General features: G+C 37.1%; 1 protein-coding gene across 1 annotated transcript in view; it reads right to left on the reverse strand.

The window, feature by feature from the left end:
- csmd2 (CUB and Sushi multiple domains 2) overlaps positions 1 to 27,782 on the reverse strand; it is a 262,731-nt gene that overhangs the window by 88,700 nt on the left and 146,249 nt on the right. Inside the window, 11 exon segments of the mRNA XM_058752757.1 lie at positions 1,685 to 1,876; positions 3,834 to 3,989; positions 3,992 to 4,035; positions 18,255 to 18,381; positions 21,956 to 22,147; positions 22,335 to 22,491; positions 22,589 to 22,758; positions 23,906 to 24,094; positions 24,183 to 24,398; positions 25,366 to 25,482; positions 25,807 to 25,995. Coding sequence (XP_058608740.1) covers positions 1,685 to 1,876; positions 3,834 to 3,989; positions 3,992 to 4,035; positions 18,255 to 18,381; positions 21,956 to 22,147; positions 22,335 to 22,491; positions 22,589 to 22,758; positions 23,906 to 24,094; positions 24,183 to 24,398; positions 25,366 to 25,482; positions 25,807 to 25,995 — 1,749 coding nt within the window.

A 27,782-nucleotide genomic window follows, 5' to 3' on the forward strand; every position in this document is an offset into this window, starting at 1 on the left:
AAACAAACCCGCGCGTCTGCGCCACACATTAACACAGAGACACGCAGAAGTCATATTTAAATAGACGCTTTGCGGCTTAATATTTACAAATAGGAGTGGGAGTGTGCTCACTTGTGTGCGCTTATGTTTGTTTGTGTGTGTGTGTGTGCGCGCGCGAACCGGGGCGGAACTCCGCTGTGCGCGCGATAGAGAGAGCGCGACCATGTAACAGAGACAGAAATGACACGCCGTCGTGTAAATAAGATAAATAACATAAGGCTATTTAGTTTGTTTAATAAAAGAACAAGGTATACACCTGTTCTATAGGGAAGGTAACACTGAATGACTTCTTTTGTGGTCTGGCGCTATAGAGAAAATACAATTAAATAAAATGAACTTGACCTTCAAGGGGGGCGGGGGAAATGGTAGGGGAAACACCGCTTACCATATCCAAAAACTCGCTCACTCTGCTGTTATCTAATAGATTAAATGCACTAGAATTTTATTGAATAGTACGTGGAGACACGTTTTTAATTAAAATATTCATATTAATCAAAGATTTATTGACTTTTAATGCACCATATTTCAAAATGTAGCCTACTTTCATATGTCCTTTAGTCATGATTATTTCATTTATTCACTTTACTATTTAGGTAACACTTTACAATAAGGTGTCATTTGTTAACATTAGTTAATGTATTAACTAACATGAACAAACAATGAACAATGCATTTATTACATTATTTATTAATCTTTGTTAATGTTAGTTAATCAAAATACAATTGTTCATTGTTTATTCATATTAGTTCACAGTGCATTAACTAATGTTAACAAACACAACTTCTGATTTTAATAATGCATTAGTAAATGCTGAAATTAACATTAACTAAGATTAATAAATGCTGTAGAAGTATTGTTCATTCTTAGTTCATATTTACTCATGTTGTTAACTAATGTTAGCTAATGAACCTTATTGTAAAGTGTTACCACTATTTATTACTAATGTCTCATTTCAGTTTTAGTTTGGCTCTAGTTTTGCATTTATTCCAGTTTATATGAAAAGGTTCATGTAGCATGGATTAAAATTCATTCACAGAGTAAATCCTTTTCAATTAACATGTTAAAAATAAGTTTGAGAAAGTTGGCGGGAGCGCAGTGGTGGTGACGTTGAAGGCGAGCGACTGTGGTGCTGTAGTTCATTTATAGCCTGAGTTTAGCTTTTAATTTCTGACGCTTGTATTTAGGCTTTAAAATTTGTCGAATTTGTATTATTTTGTGAAGATTATCTTGATGGACAAAACTTTTAAGTTTCATGAACTATGATTGAACACAGAGCTTATTTTTTGCGATAATCCAAAAGCCTATGGAAAAATCCCATTGGCTTTTTGTCGAGGGAACAAGTTTCATGCTAACAGCCGATCCGCATACAAAGTGACGTCATAGTTCCCCCACTCTATTATTTAAAATAAATAAAAAAAATACATTAATTCAAATAATATGATAACATATACCAGTTTGTAACATGAAGCAGACTGATTTTGTACAGCTAAAATAACTGGAAGCATCTGACATCAGACGCCATGCACATTCAAAATAAACATGCTTGCTCTTATGTTAAAAATAAAGCGTAAAGATGGAAAGATGACTGTGGAAGTCTTGGTTGAGGAAGGAAGCATTTACATTTCTTAATTTGGCATGCTCTTACCAGAACAGGTGGGCGGATCAGGCTGCCAGAAGAAACGGTTGTTGATCTCGGTACAGGTGATTTTGGTCGCCCCCTGAAGGAGGTATCCGGGATCGCACTGGAACAGCACATAATCCCCTGGCTCTCTGCTGTCTCCTATGCGGGTGCCATTTGTTGGAATGCCAGGATCATTACAGGAAGTGGCAGTTGAAACTGCAGAAAGAAAAACATCCAGTCAGCAACTGTAACAATCAATGGATCCCATTGTCTTAACAACGGTTCTCAACTTTTTCGACTCGAAGGCCTCCCATTGTCAAGGACAATATCTAAAAGGCCACCCAATTTCTTTCTTGTACTTTTGCTGAAAGGACAAGGCTGCTCAATTTGAAATTTTATTTACAGAAATTAGGAGTGGCAAAATATCAATAAATAAATAAATCCAAAAGTTTCAATAAGTGAATGGGCTTACACTTTCATACCAATTTATTTATTTGACTTTTCTAGTCATTTGTAATTACAGGGTTGTTGTTTTTTCTTTTAATTATTTTTTAACTCACAATGGCAATTTCTACCCAATCCAATTTTAAAGCTTGACATAACCAGAAAGAATTTAAATTGATTATTAAAAAAATGCCTTTTGATGTTTTAGGATTTTAATTTGACTTGGACTTCTCCAGGTCTAGAAATAACACTTTTAAAATTCCCTCATATATTCAAGCTTTCCAAGACTGCAAGAAACCTGGCTCTTAATTAAAAATGACAGTGGTTGAGGGAAATGATTAAATAAGAACTATTACGTCAGTTTACATTTAGATTTTTACGCTTTACCTTATTTTAATACTTGTTTTCTTATTGAAATAATTTAAATTCATCTAGAGGCCCCCTAGTGGGCCCCAGATCCCTGGTTGAGAACCACTGTTCTTAAGACTAAGAAACTTTTTGTGAAAATTTTGGTGTTTTTGCATACCTCATCCAAGTCATCTCTGCTGGTTTGTGGTACTGACCTACCAGCCATTACGAATATTCACAAAGATGCCTTTAAGCTGGCAAACTACCTGCACAATTAGGGCCACTGAATCTGTAGAGCCCAAATGACAGCTCTAGTCCGCTTCTACACATTCATTTATTTATCTAGACACCTTTATCTCTGTGGTACTCTCTCAAAGATGCTTTAACCCAGATGGGCTGTTTTAAAACTAAAATGTGAGGCTTTGGAACAGAAATAACATGGCATTGATGTGTAATGGCATACTATTTCTTTTTACTTTTTATGTAAAGTCTCCAAGGTATCACGCAAGAAATCAGGACACTGTGGTCGGAGTGTTGGCTGATGGAGGTGGGCGGGGATGGTTACCCTGGTTACAGGTTGAGAGCAGACAGAAGCACATAAACCTTGGCTTAACGGGTTTCATTTATTGTCAGTGGAGAAGTTGCATCTGTAAAGCCGTGCTGCATGGTGGGTGCTGTCAGAGGCTTTGGGAGAAGCTCAAAGATGGTGCTTCTCAGTTGTCATTCTGGAGCTCAAGCACTGTCTCCCACTAGTAAGGTTTTTTATCAGAAATTTTATGAGTTTCAGGATGATGCTGAATGGAAACAGCAAGATGCAAATTAAATTTCCCAAAAAAAAACATTAACTTACATGCTCACTTACGGGGGCAATTTTTGTTGTATTCGGTAAAACACAGAAGCATATTTACTGAATACATTTCTAGATAATCAAAAATATCATGCTACTTGCCTCAAGTCATGTTACGGAATAATTCGCTGCGATGATTGGCTACAACTAAATCAAAACATTTTTTGACCAATTGCTCACATACTTGAAGTTGTGTCTGCATGCTCAAAACTTCAAGAAATGTATTAAATTTAAGTCACACCTTAGTTTGGGGACCAGTTCTCACTATTAACTAATTATTAACTACGACTTTTGCCTCAATGAACTTCTAATTTGCTGTTTATTAATAGTTAGTAAGGTAGTTGTTAAGTTTAGGTATGGGGTAGGATTAAGGGATCTAAAATATGGTCAGCAGAATAAGGCATTAAATGTGCTTTATAAGTACTAATAAACAGCCAATGTACTAGTAATAAGCAACTAGCTAAAAGTGACACCCAGACTTTTAAAACACATACACATCTTTAACAACACAACACATTTCAGGTAAACGCATACCCGAGAACTGCAGAGCGAAACCCTGCTTGCTGGTGAAGAAGTCGGTTGTAAACTGCAGACTGACGGAGTTGAAGGTGCTGTGGAGGTCTGGAGGAAGTGTAGAGCCGCTCAGCTCTCGCAGGAGAACACCTCCATCCTGAGGCCCGTCCCAGATCGCAAAACATCATGCACCTCTTCTGTGTGGAAGACCAGGAAATGCAACCTGTGGAGTTACCCAAGCAAACATGGTATTAGTCAGTTATAGAGTTTAGATTAAAGAAGGTAAGTCAGAAGCGAGGAAAGGAAGGAGAGAAAATGCAATCATATCTACAGTATGGCACCAAGGGGAGAGAGAAGTAATTGGAATCTATGTTAGTTTGCACATTTTCACAGGTTTTCACTACTTAAAAAATAATAATTTGTTCTAAGAGCGATATGGTCAATTTGGAGTTGTGAGACAGGAAATTAACACTCGGATAGTTCTTGATGTTAGAAGGATCTTAAAGACAGAGAGAAGATAAACGGGAAAAAGTGTCAAAAATAAGTGAAAATTAGTTGAATGAATTCCATTTGCAGATATTATATATAAAGAAGAATATCAATGAATCTCTTTTTCAGCTATGAGGTGAAACAAGAAGCATTTACTGTAAGTCATTAACCTTTAAGAAAAAAAGAAATTAAATAAGGACTTTCAAAGTGATGCCATAAATTAGACATGCCACTTCCAGTCTGAGAGAAATGTGCTTATTTTCTGCAACCTAAATGCCAGAACCAGATTACTTTACTAATGGTACTGAATACATAACTAAGTCTTCTCTGTAGATAATTATAAAAGACTGACTCAACAGAAATAGAACAGTCTGGCTCTGTACATTGTCACTGCAGGTAATAAGGGGACATTAGCAAAACAGATTTTTCTCACCTCTTGTGCAATTTTATGACGCACACTAAAGAGAAATTTACCAAGATTGCCACGTCTTTCAAATTAGAGAAATGCACAGCAAAAGACAAAAATCCAAATGGCATGATTACACAACAATAAAACTAAATGAATGTTTTTGGAAATTTTGGTATGCAAAAGTACACAAAAATTCTGAACCAAATCAATGCCTTCAAATATTTAACTTGACAGACAAAGCTGATCAGAATCTATTCCTCCATTTTTAAAGAAATGGACAGCAATGGCTAGATTTGGGGATAAAAACCCAAACTGTTTAGACCTCAGTGAATGAAATAAATTCAAGCCGGTTATCCTAAAACCAATCAAGTTTCAGTAGGTCACTTTCCTGGCAGTGATCTTTAAAAATGGAGGTACATTTGTCCCAAATAATTTTCAAGACATTTGTGTGAAGAGCAATCTGGGGAAACTTCTTTGTTTTTGTGATATATTCAAGGTTTCCTTATGAATCTTGAGCTTAAAATGGATTTTTACTACATTATACCACCTTGATGAAGTGCAAACTAAAACAAATTTCTATCTATCTATCTATCTATCTATCTATCTATCTATCTATCTATCTATCTATCTATCTATCTATCTCTCCACAAGAGTAGCATGTGCACCATTTACAAAAGACTTTAAAGAAGATAAAAGCACTAAATCCAAAAAAGCAAGCATCCAGTTAAAACTAAATCTTAGAATAATTTGAAATAAATAAGTTAATATAAACAGTCGTGGCGTGACTGGAACGATTTGGAAAAGTTAAATTATGAACAGTTAGCAATTTGAAAGGAAATTATGTAAATGATGTCAGGAGCTTGCTTTTAAGAAACTGAAGTAAAAGCCCTTAACCAAGGAGGCGGCGGAGAACTGTGTCACACATACAAAAACACAAAAGCTCATTAACACAGACTATGCTTCATTAACGCAGAATCAAAAAAAGGGGAATTTTTCTGCAAAAAAAAAAAAAAAAAAGTAAGACATTTGGGCAAGTATACAGCAATTCCATGAATTACTGCCGTTCTATGCTAAGTGAGCAAAGAAAAGAGATCCTGTGTAAAAGCTGACCCCATCCCTCACGGTTCACTGGCCTTTTACACATGGATGACTTCAGGGGTGGTATCCAAAGGATTGATGTCTCAAAAGCCAAGTTAGATACTTATTTCAAGAAAACAAACATGCGCCCCATGACTCCAGTTATGTCTATCTGCATTAGAAACTGACATACAATCTGGTTACTGAAGACAAAAGGGTTTTATTGAATATGCATTCCTCCCATTTACAAACGACTGCTGTGGGGATGAAATAAATTCAATAGGGTGTTGTAGGTCATACGTGTGTAGCATTTAGTTGCCATAACAGCGCATTCACACCAGTAGCAAACCGCTTTGGCTTACTGTAATTCACGTAAGTAAATTAGCAGAGCTTGGTTTCCAGCTCTCTGTGTGTGTGCTGTGTTTCTCTACCTATAAAGAAGTGAGTAGGAAGTATTTCTAAATCCCAGTTTCAATTTCATATTGTGTGGGTTTTAGAATTGGCCAAATCCATCTATTCAGAATGAAAGACTCACATAAACACACAATATACAGCAAACTGTGTGAACTTCAGGTATTTCACTCTGCACACTGTCTGGGAGTGAAATGAAAAAGATCAACAGTTATTTATAGCTGCGTATACAATAAAGAATGGCCCTGCATCTAAGGGTGAACCCCGTTCTCACTGAGACTGACATAACGACAGAAACTCATTCATTTTCAGTGAGTCAGTGATTTCCCCAGACAAGAGTGGCAAGATTCAGTGGTGACACAATATGGCTGTGTCCTTCAGTGTGATGCATTTGAGTTAAAAGTTACATTTCATGCAAATTAGGAGTGATGCGTGTAGTGACTACCAATTGGAGTGAAGATAGTGGAGCTCAAAACAATTAAAATTACAATTTAAAAAACACTCCTTTTCTGGCTTTGGGGTTGAGAACAACTTGATATTCAAAAGACAAAAAAAAAAATGCGACAGCTGAATGCAACATTTTGTCTGTCAAAAAAATAACACAATACATCGTAGTATTAATGAGATCCAAGGAGTACACACATTTCTTGGAAAACTACCAGAAGTTTTGCCTACGCCATCTCTTTCAGAGAAGGAGAAAATGGTGCCCTAAAGAAGCTTCAACATGCTGTCTGTCAGAGACCGTAACGTACCTAATACATAACGTAAAAGTATACATTTGTTCTTCACTTGCTGAAATTGATTGTGTTAATACTTTGTGACTTGTTGCATTTAATTACACCTTAGTAGATCTTGATTCATATATTTGTCATTGTATTCATTACATTCATTGTCAAAATACAATGAAATCAACAACATAGAGCCTACTAGCGATCAACAAGTACAGGGACGTAGAGACCTCCAGCGATAACATCGCAGTCAGTGTGAATGGGGCTTAAGAGAGAGAGAAAGACAGGACGAGGCAGTGAGAGAAGCAGACAGATAAAGGAAGAGAAACAATATTCAATCCAGAAGTTCTAAATGAGATTAATCAGCCTACAGCCAGAGTGCTATTACAAATCTGATAAAGAACCAAATTATTCCATCCCCCTCCACCCATTTGGCAATGCAAAGTTTTACCACACACATATTGTCGCTTTATGTGAGGAAATGAGCACTTCAGAAACCCCCTCAGACTCCATCATCCATCGCATCACCGCCGACAGGACGGATCTGTGTCATACTAATGATAAAGCGCTAATCTATGCATGGCGGCTGGTTTCTCAAGGGGAAGCAGGCGCACAATGATGCATCTATTCCCTTAATGTCAGCCAGCTTCCTTTTTGCCTGCAAGATTTTAAAGCAGGTGTTACACGTAGTTACTGGTCACCAGCTTATGCTGTGTTTTGGATGCTGGTCTATTGAAGTTTAAACCGAGCATCAGAATGGGCAAGAAAGGTCTTAACTGGTCTCCCAGTGTAACCAGCTGAATTTCATCCAAAACTCCAGCATAAGATCCGCTACAAGATGAAACCAAGAATCAAAAATGAATGAATGAATGACCAAAACAACAAGCACATAAAATTGCTAAACTGGGCCAATAAAAAATAAAAACTAATTCAAAATATTAATAAATACTGTATGTGTGTGTGTATATATATATATATATATATATATATATATATATATCATCATAGACTGTAAAAAAGATGGACGGCGCGTCTCCGCTTCCTTCCACTATAGAAAAGTGAAGCGAATACATCTCAGTGTGGCCGCTGCCATCTTGAGTAAATGACGTCATTTGGAGTCCGAGTCTGCGCAGTAGAGATTCGTTTGGAGCCCGAGTCTGCGCAGTAGAGTCGTGAGGTGGAGCCGCGGAATCAAACTCCCAAACTCAACACCCAAACTCCTGCAGACCCAATCAACCATAACGACACGCCCCGTTTTTATAGCATCAAATTACTAGCTAAAATCAAACTTATCACAAAAACGAACAATTGAACATATACCAGCGTGATAACAACTACCATAAATGACCAAAACCATATTTCGGAAAATTGTATTGGAAGTATAATTAATTGTTTTATTTTGACTGAAGTCCCATTCGTTTACATGGAGAGGGCGGGGTTTATGACCTGTACTGCAGCCAGCCACCAGGGGGCGATCAAAGAGCCCACAGCTTCACTTTTAAGGACGAGTGAGACACACCCAATATATATACATACATACATACATACATACACACACACACACACACACACACACACACACACACACACACACACACACACACACACACACACACACACACACACACACACTAAAATAACACTGTCTCAATCTTTATTCTGCTCTAAAAGAGACCCACTTAGTTGAATCTTGGTAAATTGGAGTAAATTTTTGACGGTTCATTTTGATTGGTTCTGAGGTTGATTAGGTAAGAATGCAAGATCAGTGCACAGTTGAACTTTGCACTTCAGAATTTCTTCCTCTTCACATAGTCTGTCTTTAATTCTTAATCAGAATAGATTCCATGTGGATTCAGGCTACTTTATTATGGTTAAACTAGACTAAAAAGATCAACTTAGACCTGTATGAATTTTCATGCTGGTTCAGAGGTGTTTCAGGTTCAAGTTCAAAAGTCTGGAGTCATTTACAAAAAACCTTTTTTAGTGAAAGTTCACTTAAAAATGAAAATCATATCACTTGCTAACCCTCATGTCCTTTATGCAGTTCTTTCTTCGGTGAAACACAAAATAAAATATTTTGAGGACGACAGGTTTGGAACGACATAATGAAGCATTTCCATACTGGAGTAAACTATCACTTTAAGTGATACCCTCACAAATTATAACTAGTTTTTCTTAACATAAGGGGTTTCCTTTAACTCAGCACTGGTTGTGATGCTTAGCTAATTAACCTCAGTTCCAGACCTTCGAGGAAAGGGTGAGGCACTAGCACTGAGAGGAGAACAAGGGCTTTGCCTGAACAAAAATCATACTGGTACAGCTAATCCATACACCGCCGCGTTAACTAATCCTCATGTTCATTTTTTATTTATTGAAATACGTTTTCTACTCTTTCGTCTATCCCTTCCTGTTTCTCTCTCTACTGCTCTACAACTCTTTCATGTAATCCTCGCTGATGGGATGGTGGTTGGTAGGGTTGTGGGGAGCGTTGGCAGGAGAGTGGGTGGTTACAGTCTGTCAGATTTGCATGTTCAATACAAAGGGGAAGGTGGAGGGAGATGAAAGACTAAACCCCATGAGGTTTGATTTGTTCCCCTCAAACCACGCAAAATGCAGAGGTCAACTGCATCTAAAGAAATGGAAAAATACCTTTCATCTCAACACAGGTCATCCACAGCCTGATTTACTCACTCTGTTCTTTTCCAAAAGCATCTGCTTACTCAAAAACAAGCAGAAGATTGAGCCAAGACTCTCGTCCTTCCAAAATAAACTCAAGCCACCATTTTGAAGTTGGCCACGAGAGGTAAACAAAGTGTTGCATGCATCTTTAAGAAATAAAACTGGTTCAATCAGATGTCAGAGGAAGTGCCAACGAAAGGGAGAAGGAGAGAAAGACAGGCAAATGGAGAGGAGAGCTGTGTCATATGAATACCAAACAGCACTGCTACCCCGGGAGTCTCGCCCGTGTTCCTGCTGCAATGACTTGGCAGACAGGGAGAGACGTGCACTTTGTCAGTGCATGTCTGTGGATTCATTTCTTTGTTTATTCATTTAACCAGACAAGTCATTAAAGAACAAAATCTACATGGACGACAGAGAAAGAGAAGGGGAAGATAAAAGGAAATAAATAATGAAAAGCACATTTGAAAACATACAAGACACAAAAAAACAACAAGATATTAACATTAAATAAGACGGTAATCTGTGCATGAGATGAATATCTGCCAATTGTTAAGATTGTGAGAAGCATTTGCAGGTGTTTGTGAAAATATCCATGATGAGAGTCCTTGAAAGCTGAATGAAAAATAGTAGTTTCTTGAAACTCATTTCCGTCACCTTTTGAATATTAAGCAGCCAGTGAAAGATCTGGTGCATCTAGAGGAGAAATCAAGTGAATAATGCAGCATTTTAGTAAATAATGTGTGGACATATGGTTTAGACAATGAGTAAATCTAGTGTACAAAAATGTCCCATCTAAGGAGGACCACAGATTTGCATTTCCTGAGGAAAATATCAGTGATTACTAGACAGCAAGGATGCATCAGAGCCGCTTTCGCTCTGCCATGATGTTGTGGCAGAGCGAACATGATGAGTGCCATGATGAGTGTAAAGAAGGGTATGCACAAAGCAATAAAAATAGCCATGCCACAATTTCGTATTAAAGTAAATGCAAAACAAGGAATTACATTTTTCCATTATATATATATATATATATATATATATATATTAGTGCTGTCAAACGATTATTCGCGATTAATCGCATCCAAAATAAAAGGTTTTTTTTTACATAATATATGTGTGTGTACTGTATATATTTATTATGTATATATAAATACACACACACATCCAGTATATATTTCAAAAATATTTACATGTATAAATTTATATTCATATAATTTATATTATATATAAATAGATTTAAAACTTATTTTCTTAAATATATACATGAATGTGTGTGTATTTATCTATACATAATAAATATACACAGTACACACACATATTATGTAAACAAAAACTTTTATTTTGGATGCGATTAATCGTTTGACAGCACTAATATAAAATAAAATAAACAAGTCAAATCAAAAATAAAAAATATATAAAAGTATTGACTTGAATATGTATACAAATATTGAAGACCATAGTAAGACTGACAATTATGCCATTCGCAGTGCATAATTGGAGTGTTTAAGCACTTTTTTTTGGCCAAATTTTCTTGTAGAGATTTTCTATTTTGTCATTTTTTTGGGTAGTACAGCTCTCCTCCAGGGGAAAGAAGGAATAAAAAGTTAAATAACGCATGTTGATGGCTTCAACAAAAGCATTAACTCACAGCAGGTCTGTCTTTTAGAGTTAATATGTTATTGTTAAAAAATCCAACTGTTGCACTCTTCTACAATGTCATGGCTTGCGGTTAGATTACTGTAAGTCAAAAGGAGATTCTGAAGAAGAAAACAGAATGACATCAGAATATCAATACAGCGCTGCCTTGCAATCATTGTAATGATGGTTCTCATCTCTTATGGCAGCACAGTATAGAACATCTAGCAGTTCAAGGGCACCTTTATGGACATATCTGTGCAGGACATCTCCATTATACCAAACGGGTAAGACAGCCATTTGAAAGAAAGCTATTTGATTTAGGGAGAGGATGAGGTCTGTGGAGCAAAAAATACTATTTTTTTAATATAAAAGGAAGGGCGAAAATGCAATTTCACTGCTGAAAAGACTAGATAAGTTGATTGCCAGATTCAGGCCCAGACCATGACCCGTTTGTCTAAGAACCAGGCTGTTCAGTTTAACGAACTGAAACAGAGAAAGTGATTCATTTGTTGCATCATACATGTTGCTCCAAATGAAATCAAAGTCTGAAACTCAAGACAAAGACCACTTTATGTGGTTTCAAAAGGTCTCCAGGTCAAGGCTACAAGATCAAGACTCAAACTTAGCTAACATCCACATAAGATTCAAAACTAGCTTCAAAATCAGCAAGATATCCTCAGACAATGAACTTTCTTTCGTTTTTCATCTAGTTTCACTAGTTAACATCTGCTGATGGAACAGTATGGCTATGCTAGACTTGTTAAAGCAAAATTCATGTTAGTCTATATTTGCTTCGAAGTCTGGGGGGGGGGGAAGCTAAATATAGACTGTAATTAATTACATAACTTAAAAAGATGGATAAAAAAGCCATTTAGAGTAGAATATAGTGGGTGGAACTGGCTGATGCATTAATGATTAGTTATCTTTATCTGCTGTGTAGGCAGATTGCATAAATATAAGAAGCAGTTCTCAGTCTGATTCAGCAGATGTGAGGTCCTGGCCACCTTAAAAACAAGTGCACAGCATTTTTTCTTTTTTTCCCACAATCCAGGGTCTCATCCCTTCACTGCTGTCAGCCATCCCCACTGCAAAGTGCTCCCAGGAGGATGCCGGCAAGAGAACCATCCGGGTGTTTATCATCAGATTATTCTAGGTGTGCATGAGCACATTTCCTCCATTTAGCAGCGTATTGGATTTTGGGGTACATAAACCTTTTTAGAAAAATTGTGAGTTTCAAACTTTGACAGTTTGTGTATTAAGAGTAATGACCAAGGAGACACTGCAAGTGAGACAGCACAATTTCACAGCCCATTAAAAATTAGACTCATTAATTGATTGATCAACTCTAGTCTCTTCGGGGTTCTTTCTCTCCCCAGTGCATGTGCAAAACAGCTTACAAAAAAAGCAACTGATCAGATCAGTTAGATCAGTACAGTTTCTATACTCCCAAACCAGAACTTTCATGCTTGTCCAGGCTGGTTTATGCTGGTGGAACAACATATAGCAATGATGTTCATTAGCATCTTTGATCTTGCTGATCAAGCTCCTAAAGAATTACATAGTGATGTCTGTGGTGCTTGAAGCAGGACTATCGTTCCCAGCATGCACCACAGCATGAATAAATAACGCCAAAAACTGCTGTTCTGTATGATTTACGCTGGTTTTTTTGTTGTGTTCGAAGTTGTGAATCATACTGTATGGTGTTACTGCAACCCTGTCCCTTAAATATGATGTTAAGCATCCCGCACGCCAAGACATCTTTTTATTTCGAAGAGTTTTTGTACCTCTCCGCTCCCAAGACTATAGTTAGCCAGGCATCTATTACATGGATTAATAGAAAAACACCCCACTGCAAAGCCAACAATTTTACCACTGTGATATCCATTTTCGTATCTTACATTGTTACAGTGAGAGAAACCAAGCGTAACATTAATTCTGACAGGTCACGTTAGTCAAGCTCGCATCAGCTGACTCCCCATCTACCTATAGGAATAAGACACCTATCTAAGCATCCATATATAAGGTCCCTCAGTATTATCAGCAGTTTTCGCATTGCTCAATAGCTAATTACCCTCCTCCATCCCCAACTCCTCCTCTGTCAGTCAGAATTCAGCCTTCTGATTCTCCTTTAAATCAGACTAATTTTAAAATGTGTACATAAAATTACTGAACTTTAACAATATATGCAATACATTTATGTCGGTTCTGTTCTGTTTACCCTGGAGGGTTATCACTGCTCTCCCTGCTCTCATCCATCCATCTAGGCTGCATGGATGCGCAGGGAGTTCCTTCCCAGAACAGAACCATTTCGCCAATCCAAACTGTATGCTAATTGTCAATCATCTTGACGATAGTGGTTCTGACAGAAATATTTACTCTAAAAGTGCAAGCAAAAAAAAAAGGTCACTAGCAGCACAATTTAGACGGCAAAACCTGCATGTCTCAGTGAAGTGTGTGCTATTTTTGGAAGGAACGGAATGGAAAGGAAAAAAATGCTACAACTTCCTTTTTCATAATGCATCACAACAACCTACCTTAAATCTGCTAAACAATTACTGTATATTTTAAACTATAACTATATTCTAAACTATAAACATCAACTTTACCAGCCTTAAAATCCTACAATTAAAACTGAATAATAATAAAAATAAACCTGCAACACAAGCCATTTTAATTCATCATAAATTATAAAATAAAATAAAAAGTAGTATACCAGCCAATTACAAGAACAGATTTCAGGAGAACAAATAGAGAAGAGTGTGGGGGGAAAAAGGAATAGAGAAAAGAAAAAAAAAAGTTTGTAAACTTTGACAAGACGGGACAGAAGTGAGAAGACAACAGGGTTAATGTATGACTTGAAGGCTTTGGAGGAAGAGAAAAAGAGGTGGATAAAACAGCAGAATAGGGAAGGAGGGAAGTGGGACCCCAGCTTCCGTTAATTCTTCAGATTTCTTTCGTGACTGCAGATGAGCCTTGAGCGTGACAGTGCGATCCTTTGAGCTGCAACTCGAATGTTCCAAACCGGCTCTGGAACAGCAGGCTTAACCGATGTCTAATCCCACGTGGATGAGAACATTTGGGGCTAGGCAGTATATCTGTCTCTGTGTGTGTGTGTGTGTGTGTGTGTGTGTGTGAAGTGGCTGCTGAAAGTAATTATCACCTTTGCCAAACAAAGGCATCTCAGATTTGGAGAAGTGTCTCTGATGAAAGAATGATGAAATATCACCTGCACCCCCTGCCTCATGAAACCCCCTCAGCATCCTGACACATCAAACAAACATCCCAGTCCACCCTTACACATCCTTTTATGTCTCCACACTCAAGACACTGCCATCAGACCCTCTGGATAAGAAAGTCCACCGGGACAGGACTGCTGGGGCAGGGCGGTATCACAATATACACCCAGTGACAGTACAAATGTATCACCCATTATATAGGTATATATACTGTATTGCTTATACTGTGGTCTACCCAGTTAAAAAAATAAATAAATAAAAAATCCATCAAGCTGAAAAATATAACACACACCTTAATGGTAACTCATCTTTTTGGACAGCATATTCTGAATGCTGCATTAACAAAGTCCTAGTATTATTGCAAGACACCGTCCCAATCCTAATGAATTGCAAATGATCTTGAATAATTGATTGCTCGAGATGAGATCAAAGAAATGTATGTGCATACCTTACAGTGGGGAACTAGGTCTGAGACTGGGAGAGACCCAAGCTATTAATTATCGTGTGCCTGTGGAAGGAGATCTAATAAACACACATACAGTACAGAAAGAGGGTAAACACAGACACATTCTAACACTTATTATAATGTACAACTTACAGTACTCATATGTGGTAATATAAAGATACATGTACTAAAGATACATAAATAAACAGCACATCACACGCAAATACACACTGTAGTTTGAGTTTTCTGTGGCAGTATTGAAACATGATTTCCAACTAATAATATTTTTAATAAGTCACACACACTTAAACCCACCCCAGCTCAGCTATGTTTACCTTTAGTGTTTGCAGATTTCAGTGGTAAACACTTCTGATATCTTCATGTCATACTAGAAAAGGCAAACCTGCCTGTGCATGGAATGCTATGCATTTTATTTTATTTTTTATTTAAAAAATATTACAATAAAAAAAAATTTAAAGGCACTATTATGTTTAAATAAATGCAGCCTTGGTGAGCATTGGACACTTAAAAAAATAAAATAAAATAAATAATAATAATAATAAACACTATATACACTATAATATGCAATAATAATAACATCAACAACAACAAAACACTACTAATAATAAAATTTTACTGACCCAAACTTTTAAAACATATTAAATATATATGTGAATTAATATTTCATATATACGAACCCATGAGGCGCCACTCGTTGCAGTGCTTTGTGGGTTAAGAGGGGTTTCAGGCGCTCCGCTTCACAATGTGCTTAAGTACACAGTAATCACATGGCCTTTTATGGCCATGATTGCATCAATGATTACATGACACTGACTAAGTACAAGCTTTAAGCAGGAAACATATGAGTATCAGACTGTATTAAATTACACAGTTATACAAAAAAAGGATAGGTGACCTCAATTATTACATGTGACCTGCTCGTCTGGCGCGAGTATCTGGAGGGGTGTACCAACGTTAGATGCTCAATAACCCTTATGATATAATTACACTCACCTCACTACTCATTTCCAACTATTTAAGGACACAAAGAACACAGGATAAAAGGGAAATTTGATTGAGCTTTTCACATCTTCAAGGCACCTTACAGAGCCTTCAACACAGCAACACCAAATCAAATGTCAATTTCGGACCACTTTTAACACAGCAAGAAAGCAGTGTCTGGGAGCTCTTAACGTGTCTAGATGAAGGGCGGGGAAAGTATCTGATAAACAGCACAATTAAAGCCCTGGACAAATTAGGCAGAGCTCGGCTGCGAGATTTCATGCAAAATTACGCTGGCGAAACGAGTGGCAATTAACAAGGGGGCATGTTCATTCATTAGTGCGAAAGGGAGCGATTTGCTGGGGAAGGGAAGAGGTCAGCCTGTAGGACTGCCAAAGTGCTAATGTCCTCCTAGCTTCTCTGAGTCCTGCTGACTGTGACAGCACGATGAACAATACTGGCATGCATGGAGATAGAGCTCGTCCTGCCAGGCAATCCACGCTTGCGGCTAAGGCGAGAGCTGACAAATACACCATCAAACCAATTAGACAGAGTATGGCAAGAGTGGTAGGACAAAGGGTAAAAAGGATGGACATACTGAGGCATTTGATCAAATGGATCAAATTTGATCTATGGAGACTTGTTTCTGCCAATGAACTAAAACTAAAAATAACTGCTTAATAATAACTTTTTCTTACAATTCAGACATTTTCCTCACAATCGCAAATTTGTATCTCGCAATTCTGACATTTGTTCTTGAAATTGTGAGATTATATCCTGCAACTCTGACTTATTTTCTCAGAATTGTGAAATATAAACTCACAATTTCGAGGTATAAACTTCAATTTTGAGGGAAGAAAAAAAAGTTAGCTCACAATTTTCGTACAATTGCAAGTTTATCTCTCAATTTTGACTTTGTAACTAGCAATTGTAAACAAAAGTCAATTAAGATTTCATTTTCTAATATTATTTTTATTTAGTGGCAGAAATGGCTTCCATTGTTTTCCAATTTGGAAAGTAAACAAGAAATGCCAACCCTTCCGAGGACCTCAGATGACGACAACCCTGAACCAACGTACAAAACCACATTTTCTGTGAAGCTGCTTTGCAAGGATTGTATCGTGAAAAGTGATATACAAATAAGCGTAAATTGAAATGCCTTGATAGAATATTAATAAAGGCATTGTGTCATCTTAAGCTGAATTAATACCAGCTATTATGCAGAAATATCTCAATTTGAACATCCGAAGAATGACAAAATGGCAGCTACTCTTCCGAGGTAATAGACTAATCAATAGCATTCAATTATGACTATGATTGTGTTAAATGCCAGTTTATCATCATGCCATTTAAAATGATCAAATTTCGGGTTGTTAACGTAACTGATGATATTCAAGGAGTTAAATGACTTGGCACAAGCTGATGGGCTCATGCTGCATATGCAGCCAATGAGCTTACTTCCTTGCATTTATATGGCTGGCTAGCATTCACTTGAGATTCCTGCAGCGTGCTTTCAGAGTTTCTCTGAAACCCTCCACCTTCCCCAGCTCCACCTGTAAAAATCTGCTACAGATTATATGCTACAGATTTTATATGCTATTTGTGCAGCAGCAGTATGTTTTAAATACTCACGGCACCGTATCACCGTAAGCATTGGCAGAAGCAAGTTCCTGTACTTGCTTGCAGCAGCAATAATCTACAACTACAGCAATAACCAAAGCAGCAGCATTTCAGCAGCAGAGTAGCAGATCTATTCCGCCAAGACCAAATACATTAACATTGTCATATCCATCACCATGCTAAAATCTTCCAAGAGTTGTCATGATTGAAATATATATGTACATACACACACTGTATATAGTAAATATACTGTATATAATATACGGTGCACAGTATGTATGTACCTATTTAATCATATTTTGGGGATAACTGTGTAGCTAGAAGTATAAGTTAAAATATAAAGTTCAAAAATAAAGTTTTTTAAAATTGTAAATACGCAGAAAGTTTGGGTGCGAGTTAGGGTTATAGTATTAACTAAAACAACAGAAGTCTACGTAATGTCTCCATTTAGCTACATAAGCGTGTGTATGTGTATATGTAACATGTTACACCCCCACTATGGTACTATATATAAGGAGTACAATAATGGTACTTTTTTCAAGAGATGACTCACTTACGGACATTTCTAGAGCTTAGGATCGACAGCAGGGTCGAAGATATTGGATGGAAGTTACATTTAGAGGTTAGATGAAGATATCAAAAGCAAAACAGAGAGATGAAGAGACGGATGGTGAGGAGGGGGGTAATGGAAGAGTAGATACCCACCCGATGGTGCTTCCAAGTGCCGCCTCAATGGTCCAGACACAGTGCAAGTTGTGCTCATAAGGCGCTGGGTAACCAGGAGACAGAATCCGGCCCACGGGCTCATCTTTAATCGTTCCTCCACACTCGGCTGGGTGAAGAAAGAGATAAACAAAGGCGCAATCCTTCAATGACAGCTCAACTCTGCAGCACAAACAGTACATCTTAAAGAAAAGAAAAAAAAGAAACAAACAAACAAACACAGTTGTGTCCAAAAGTCAGAGACAACTAGTTAAAGTGATTCTATTGTACAATTTAATATATACTTAATACATATTAAATGTAATGTAATATAATATAATGTATATATTTTTTACATTAAGGCCTATTTGGTTTGAATTCAATTTTGAAAAAACATATTTAATGAGGACTACATACATGAAGGAATGCCAATAATGAAAACATTGGGTGTTTAAAAATAAATTAATAAAAAAAAGCCTGTGACGGGTCCACTTCCATAAGGGATTCTGCATTGGTATCTAAATCCTTGAAGCAAGGATGGTACACGGTGTGCTGTGCAGTGATGCATCATCAGGTGGCAGGGGTGCATATAACTTTCCACTTTAAAAGAATACATTCAGCACTGAGCAGAGCTTTATGAGTGATGAGCAGAATAATATGGCAGTATATCACCTCCAGGATTAAGCCTTCCCTGGGGAGGGCATATTTCCTTTGGCTAATATCACTGATAGTGTTGGTAATATGTCCTGCCCCAGACATGACTATCCATCTTACACTGGGGCAATGGTGGTGCTGGTGGTGGTGGGCAGTGGGGGTACAAATCACTTGTTTGTCAGGAGGTTGGGGCCAGAGCGTGACAGTTCCAGTTTCACGGATCAGGAAGTCATGAGAGTGTTATATCCAACCCCTGCCATCGCCATCATTACCCCAGAGGTCAAATGCATGTGCCCTTACAACGCATAAACTTGTACTGTATATACACATATACACCCTCTAGACATGGACTGGAACTGAATGAGTTTGTATACAGAATACAGTGTAAATCCCTCTTATTAATCATTCAAGCTGCCTTAATTTCATTTTATGGTAACACTTTACAATAAGATTCATTAGTTAACATTAGTTAACAACAATAGTAAACAAACTAAGAATGAACAATATTTCTACAGCATTTATTAATCTTAGTTAATGTTCATTTCAGCATTTACTAATGCATTATTAAAATCACAAGTGTTTGTTAACATTAGTTAATGCACTGTGAACTAACATGAATAAGCAATGAACAACTGTATTTTCATTAACTAACATTAACAAAGATGAATAAATAGTGTAATACAGTGTACATTGTTCATGTTAGTTAATACATTAACTAACGTTAACAAATGACACCTTATTGTAAAGTGTTACCCATTTTATTTTATTTTTAGTTATTTTATTTTATATTTCATTTTGTTTCATTTCGAGGAGATGCCTGATAGACTAAGCCTATATATCTACAACACACATCATTTTACTAACAAAATGTTAAACTGTCCATGAAAACAAATGAGTAATCCGTTTTCTGCTCGACCACACAAAATATGTTCATTTGAAATTTGAATATCCCACAACCTGTTTCCTGATTTTATTTTATTTTTTTTGTTTTATTTATTTATTGTCTGATATTGTATGCATTATTTTATTTTATTTATTCACTGTCTGATATAGAATAAATTTTTTTTATATAGTTCATTGTAGACATTGGCATTTTGGTCATGCCCATCTCTGTTCAGCGATGGTTATAATTAAAACACTGCTTTAGGCCAAATACTCAAGGTCTTAAAGTGGCTGATGAAACATCTCTTCACAATGACAAATGACTATAGTTGAGGCCAATTACATTTTACATTAAAAAGGATTTCACAGGGTCTTTTAAATAGAAGTTAGATTTTTGATTGGGTTGTTAGCTCTTTTTTTTTTTTTTTCTTATGAAAGGACCGATTGGACACTTTGAAGCTTTGAAACTTTGAAGAATTATACAGTAAGAAATAAAAAAGTATGTTTTTTTCCCTTCCATAGAACATGTTAAGAACACAAGTATTGATCCCAAAAACAGTACATAAGTACAGCTATGAAGTACAACTTTACTTCAATCAAGCCAGTGGAAGGGCACTTCACACATTTGTTCCAGACACTTTCCTTCCACACATCTCTCCTTTATTCTCGGACAAGCAAAGACACAAATTACACGGTGGCTGGCGTTTGTTGTCATGTGAGATATACATGTCACAGCATGCAAGTGCAATGTGTTCAAATGCACACTTCAGCCTCTCAAGCCATTGTCACATATACTGAACGGTATAATCGCAGACATGGAGACAAACTTTTGATCTTTACTTGAGATCTTTAGAAAAAATGAATTGAATGCAAAAGAGAAAAAAAGTACGAGAAAAGGGAAAAATAAGTGGTGTGAGAATCTCACTGCAATGAATCACTTTTCTAATCAATATTTTTGTCTTGTTTTCAATGACAAACATTTAAACATTCGAAGATCTATCTATCTATCTATCTATCTATCTATCTATCTATCTATCGTTGAGATTTATATATAGCAAGTTATTATTATTATTTTTTTCATCTGTCTTTCTCACTCTTTTTGTGCTTTTTTTTTTATCATCTCATATGAATTTCGTTCTGATGAATGTTCCCATAGTGGACAGCAGAGCCATAAATCACAATAAAACAAACCTTTCTTCTTCAACTCCTGAGATGACCTGCTTCGTAAGTCATAAAACTACATTTCTTGCTCTCTCATTCTCTCTTGCTCTCTCCTCCCCTCCCTCCTTTCTCTTATTCTCACCAACTTCTCATTTCTCACTGTCCACCCTCTGTTTTCTACAGTACTAGTTAGTTTCCTGTTGTGGCGGATGAAAAATATTTGCTCATGCCTTTACAGTTCCATTTCTCCTCTCTATATGGGCATTTCAATTTTGCCTAAAGGTCTCCATTGGCTCAGGTGGGGAAGCACCATAATTCAAAATTCAATGGCATTGCAGAACACTTTGAATAGTGGGTCTGTGATAAACTCACATTGAGGAAAACCCAGACTGAGTATAAGGGTGGGTGGTAGAAGATACGCACACATGAAGAAAAAATCATAAGCACTCCAATTAACAGAACTCTCTCTGACTTGGGGGATCATATTCATGAAGCACATTCTCAGAGTGTATCATACAAGACCATGTGGCAGATTTAAAGTTTGTGATAAATACAGTAATTAGGATTTCCTGGAATGCCATAAGTTATATTACTTCTGTGAGGCAGATTTGGATTTCCTGCATAAGGGCACCCTCCGGTTTCCAGTATGAATGAAACAGACATTACATGTGTTTACAGTGCTCCATAATGCTTACACCATCAAAACAAAACAAAACCAAAAACACAAAACAAAACAAAAAATACAAATAAAAAGTGTACATTGTAAGTTCATTAATTAAAAAATATAACTCACTGTCATGTTCTAGCCTTGCTATATTTATCTTTTAATAAAAAATAAAAAAATAAAAAAGTCCTTAATGTTGTGCGAGTCTTTCCCCGAGGTATTGAATATCAATATATTTCGAGTTATTGTATCAAAGTTAGAAATGTTGTCCCTAAAGTAACTGCCTAAAGAAGTGTGTGTAAGTGTGAATGTGAATGAGGTTGAGTATTCAGTAGCACCTTACCAACACACAGTGGTAGTGGGCTGTCCCATGCTCTCCTCTCCCCTCTGAGACATGTCAAGACCTCTGGTCCCTTTAAAGTGTAGCCAGGATCACAGCTATATGACACCGTGCTGCCTGCGAAGTGACCTTTGTCCTCCCGTTTAAAACCGAACTGAGGCACACCTGGGTCCTCACACTTCACCAACTCAAAACCTGCAATAAGACAGAGAGAAAGAAAAAAAAAATAGTGTGTCCTTCAAAAGTGTGTCCTCCTGTGATTGGTAGGTAGGTATCCATCCATCTAACCATCAATTTATCTATCTATCTATGTGTACACACACACACATATATACACTCGTACTGCTGTGTTATGGCTGCAAGGTGTCAGTGTGCTACTCACTGGTGAAGTGCAGCTCGAAACCTTTGCTGGTATTATCACTGTTGCTAATGAACTCCAGCCACATGGTGCTGGACGTGCTGTTTAGAATGACATCCATCATCTCTGTGCCTGTGAAGGTGCCCAGCGGTCTGGCACTGTTGCTGCTACCATCATACACCTGAAACCCAAAAACTCAAAACAGTCACATACAGTCATCATATAATTTACAAACCAACATTACACATAAACACGAATACACACTAAGTCACAAAGACCTTAAGCAAGTCGTCCTCCTCCAGGCGGAAATCCCGCGCTCTGAGCTGGATCCCTTTACCGGTTTGGGTTTGGATGGAGTAGATGCACTCATGGTTGTTACCGTAGTAACCAGGGTAGTTGGGAGAGAGTAAAACTCCTTGTTTCCCGGTTACAGACGATCCGCATTCAGCTGCAACAAGGGAGGTAAGAAGTCAAATGACCTCTGACATACAACCCATGATCTCAGTATAAACACAAGCACACTTATACACTCATGCCGGCAGTCAGGGGGGTGGTGTGTTTGTGAATGAGTGCAAGTCAATTTCTCTGCCAAAATTCTGGTCGAATATTGAACCACACAAATTAAATTTTAATCTATACCTACTTATACCTGTAAGTTGATAATTGTTGTGATATTATGGATTATAACTGATACATCAATTGTTTTAAATGCTACAAGTGAATTTAGGCATCACATATACAAATTCTGAGATTTTCTAAATATTACAATTAACAGTTTTATTAATTTAGTGTATTTAAAGATTCATTTTAAGTTAGAGCAAAGGCAGTCTAAATGTAAAAAGGGTTAATAAGCAAGCATTATTGAATACCCTGATAAATAAATAAAAAAATCTCCAATATCAGCCAATAACTGATATGTCATGCATCCCTTGTAACAACAATTTTTCTTAAATAACATTGAGTAAAATATCGGGTGTTTTCTGGATGATATTTTTTGAAGAAATAACTGTCATAAACAGTTATTTCAGATCTTAAGTGAAGTAAACCATATGCTATTTATTTAAATAAGTTTAAATACAAGGGTGTTGACAAATAATCATAAACATATGTTTACATATGAGCTGACCTACTTTCACAAGAGCAGTAAACAAATATGAAGCATGGATAAGCCAGATATTGCTGCAGAAATACATAATACCTAATTACTTGCTTCAACCGAAACGTCAAAATCATAATGTTAACAAATTACATTTTAAATTTAGCATCTAAGCCATTCCAGCATGAATTAAATTGAAGAAGTCTGGTCTCAAAGATACTTATATGCTGATATCTACCATTACATTAATGCTGATTAAGCATTAGACTAAATTTAGGGCTGTGCTGTGGTTTTATTTTCAGATGGTGAGTCATAACCTTTTTCTTCCTGTCTGGTTTTGAGCAGAACTCCTAAAAATGGTGCAGCTTTAGTCTTTAGTCTTTTACTTTGAGATATCTGCTGAAGTTTCAGCATGTGTGTGTGCATGTCTGAGCACATGAGGGGAAATATGTTGTATAATTTGCAAACAAAGCAAAATGAAAAGCATGTGACCACCTACCAACACACCTTGGCAGAGGGGAACTCCAAACCCGCCGACGCCCCCCTAGACACACCACCCTCGCAGGCCCCTCGAGACGGTACCCCGGAAAACAGGAAAAGATTAGTGCATCCCCCACCCCGAACTGCAGCCCCTTACGAGTGCTGAAGGGGGGGACGCCGGGATCTTCGCAAGGCTCCAGATCATATTCTGAGGGGAACAGAAGATGGATTGATATTTTGTAGCTTCTTCTGTTATAAATGTCATGTAGTTTAAGCTGCTGTGCAAAGGTCTCTACCTGAGAAAGTGATGTTAAAGCCCTCATAGGACACAGAAAAGTCAGAGAGGAAACGGATCTGAGCGGTGTAGTTGCCAAAAAGTCCAGCGCTGAGAGGGGGCGGCAGTGTAGACCCGGTCAATCTCCACAGGGGTTGAGAGAAACTACCATTTTCTGTGACTAAAAGGTGGTCGTGTGGACTCTCCAAGTGAAAAGTGTGAAAGGTAAACTGGACACCTGCGGAGATTGAGAGGTGGAGAAAAACACTGGATATAGATAAACTGTTTAAGAGTTCACAAAAGCTTCAACCTTATCAACAGAGAAAAGGCACAAACAATGACACACCATGTAAACACTCACAGTGCAAAGTGGAAAAAGTATGTGAATCCCTAGGCTAATGATTTCTCCAAAAGTTAGCATCAGCTGTGTTCAATCAGTGAGGTGAGATTGAAGATGTTAGTCAAAGCTGCTCTGTACTATAAAAAAAGAATTGCTCAATTTTGGAGTTTTCTATTTAAAAGAAGCACTGCCTCATGTGAACTGCATCTCCAACAAAAGAGGTCTCCGAATGCCAAAGATTAAGGATTGTTGACTTGCATAAAGCTAGAAAGGGTTCGAAAAGCCTCTCTGAAAGCCTTGATGTTTATCAGTCGATGGTAAGACGAGCTCGGCTTCTCTTCCTAAGAGTGGGCGTCTTGCAAGAAGAATCCTAGAGTGTCAGCTAAAGACTTGCAGAAATATCTGGAACATGCTAACGTTTCTGTCAAGGTGATTATGATGCATGAAACGCTAAACAAGAACAATGGAAGGAGAAGCATTGCTGCATTTGTCAAGTCCATAAGAGCATGTGGATGTTCCACAGTTGACAGGTTAAACTAGAGTGCAAAAAAGACTTTGAAATTCAAATATGGTGGTCCATCATGATTTAAATGTAGTCCTGACCTCAAACACATTTGGTATGATTTCATTAGAGAGTGAAATGGTGCAAATTCCTCTTGACTATTGTTCAGGTCTGATCTACAATTACAGAAACCATTTGGAAGAGGTTACAGCTGCCAAAAAGTCAACCACTTATTAAATCCATACTTTTTCCATCTTGTACTGTTTGCAATGTGTGTTCATGGAAACATTATTGTTTGTGTTTAATTTAAAAACACTGTCTATTCCTGTCAAAGAAAGAAGCAGCTTCAAAAAGTGGCCTCACCTTTACCATGTGAAGTCTCAATCATCCACGTACAGTTGAGGTTATGGGGGTAGAAGTCAGGAAACCCAGGGGATAGAATAGTGCCGCTGTTCCCCTGAATAAACCCACCACAAAGTGCTAGAGGAAAGAGAAAAAGATAAAGGCTATTTGTCAAAACGCTGAGCGCAGTCCTACTGAAACAAACTTTACAGGAAGTGCCCTTTTGAAGGACATCAACATATGGAGGCAAATTATTCCTATCATTACCCAAGGGGAAAAATCAATAATGGTCTTAAATATTCAAAGCCTTGTGGAATAGGAGAAGGGAGCGGAAAGGGTAGCTTCAAACCGTAAAGGCCTTTCCAGTCTGGGAGCGATTACATCGCTTGAATAAATGACCTATCTCTAATGTGTCCTTTTCCCTGGCGGTGACCATTTTTGTAGGTAAAGAGTGGACCGTACCATCACAGCTGGGCAGAGGGCGACTCCATTGGAAGTTAGGCTCACACTCAAGGGGCTCGTGGTCACTGAGGGTGTATCCTGCTTCGCAACTAAACGTCACCAGCGCCCCCACATAGAAATCATTGCCGTGCCGCTGACCATTGACTGGGATTCCAGGATCAACACAATGGTCCGACTGGAGCTGCAAGGCTTGAAGAAAAAATACACAAATATTATTGTGGAAAACAACCAATGATTTTCAGGGCAGAAGTTTATTCTAAATGCATTAGAAACTTGGTATCAGGGCAGCTTATATACTATTAATACTAATAGTGTACAAATTAATGTGTTATGATTTTATATATATATATAAATAATATACACACACACACATATACAATATACTGTACATGATGAACATTTACATATATTTTTCCCCGTTTTACATTTAGATTTCCCTTGGTGTCACCTAATGCTCATTTAATTTTTAAAAACATCAATAATTGAATAACACTGTTAAATGCAATCTTGCAAATCTCAAAATCCATTTTTCATGTTGTACATTATATTCTTATAAATCCACATCTAAAATGAGTGATTTTAGTGTTTTATTTTTAATTTATTCTAACAAAACAGAATAGCATTTTAACATGGTCCTTTTATTAGTTATCGGCCATAACTTAAAATAATTATCAGCTTATCCATGTTGGTCAGACTTTTAATATTGGTGCATCTCAACTGGTGCATTTATGGAATGGTCTGCCTATTCGGATCATTCAAAAGTCGTATCATTCTTGTAGACGCAAGTAATACCAAGTCTTCGACAGCGCTTTCTGCTCGAGTTGATGTACTCAATAATTTAAGATGAACTGAGATTTATAGAGAAACATCAAGAAAAGGTTACAAACATGAGTCATAACAGCACGAAAGCCATTCTTTCAGTTCACAAAACTGTGACTGAGCTAATTCTACAGCCTCGTGTGTATGAATGCGTGTACAGTTGCTTGTGTCATGTGTTCGCGCATGACTGAAATCATCTCGCAACATAATCACCATCCTATTATATCATAATTACAGGACCTGATTAAAATCACTGCATATTAAAGAGCATGTGACTATTATTTATAATGATGCCTTCATAGCTGCTAGTATTCACAGGTATCTGTGCTATCAGATCCTTGCAATTGCAGCCATGAAATGCATTGGAGAGAAGATAATATCAAGCCTTATCTAACAAGCACGCTTTTACTAAATTCTAAGCATTGTAGGACACTCTGAATATGAATTACATTTATATATATATATATATAAATAATATACACACACACACATATACAATATACTGTACATGATGAACATTTACATATATTTTTCCCGTTTTACATTTAGATTTCCTTGGTGTCACCTAATGCTCATTTAATTTTTAAAAACATCAATAATTGAATAACACTGTTAAATGCAATCTTGCAAATCTCAAAATCCATTTTTCATGTTGTACATTATATTCTTATAAATCCACATCTAAAATGAGTGATTTTAGTGTTTTATTTTTAATTTATTCTAACAAAACAGAATAGCATTTTAACATGGTCCTTTTATTAGTTATCGGCCATAACTTAAAATAATTATCAGCTTATCCATGTTGGTCAGACTTTTAATATTGGTGCATCTCAACTGGTGCATTTATGGAATGGTCTGCCTATTCGGATCATTCAAAAGTCGTATCATTCTTGTAGACGCAAGTAATACCAAGTCTTCGACAGCGCTTTCTGCTCGAGTTGATGTACTCAATAATTTAAGATGAACTGAGATTTATAGAGAAACATCAAGAAAAGGTTACAAACATGAGTCATAACAGCACGAAAGCCATTCTTTCAGTTCACAAAACTGTGACTGAGCTAATTCTACAGCCTCGTGTGTATGAATGCGTGTACAGTTGCTTGTGTCATGTGTTCGCGCATGACTGAAATCATCTCGCAACATAATCACCATCCTAT

This window comes from Onychostoma macrolepis, chromosome 19 (genome assembly GCF_012432095.1).
Source record: "Onychostoma macrolepis isolate SWU-2019 chromosome 19, ASM1243209v1, whole genome shotgun sequence".
NCBI lineage: Eukaryota > Metazoa > Chordata > Actinopteri > Cypriniformes > Cyprinidae > Onychostoma > Onychostoma macrolepis.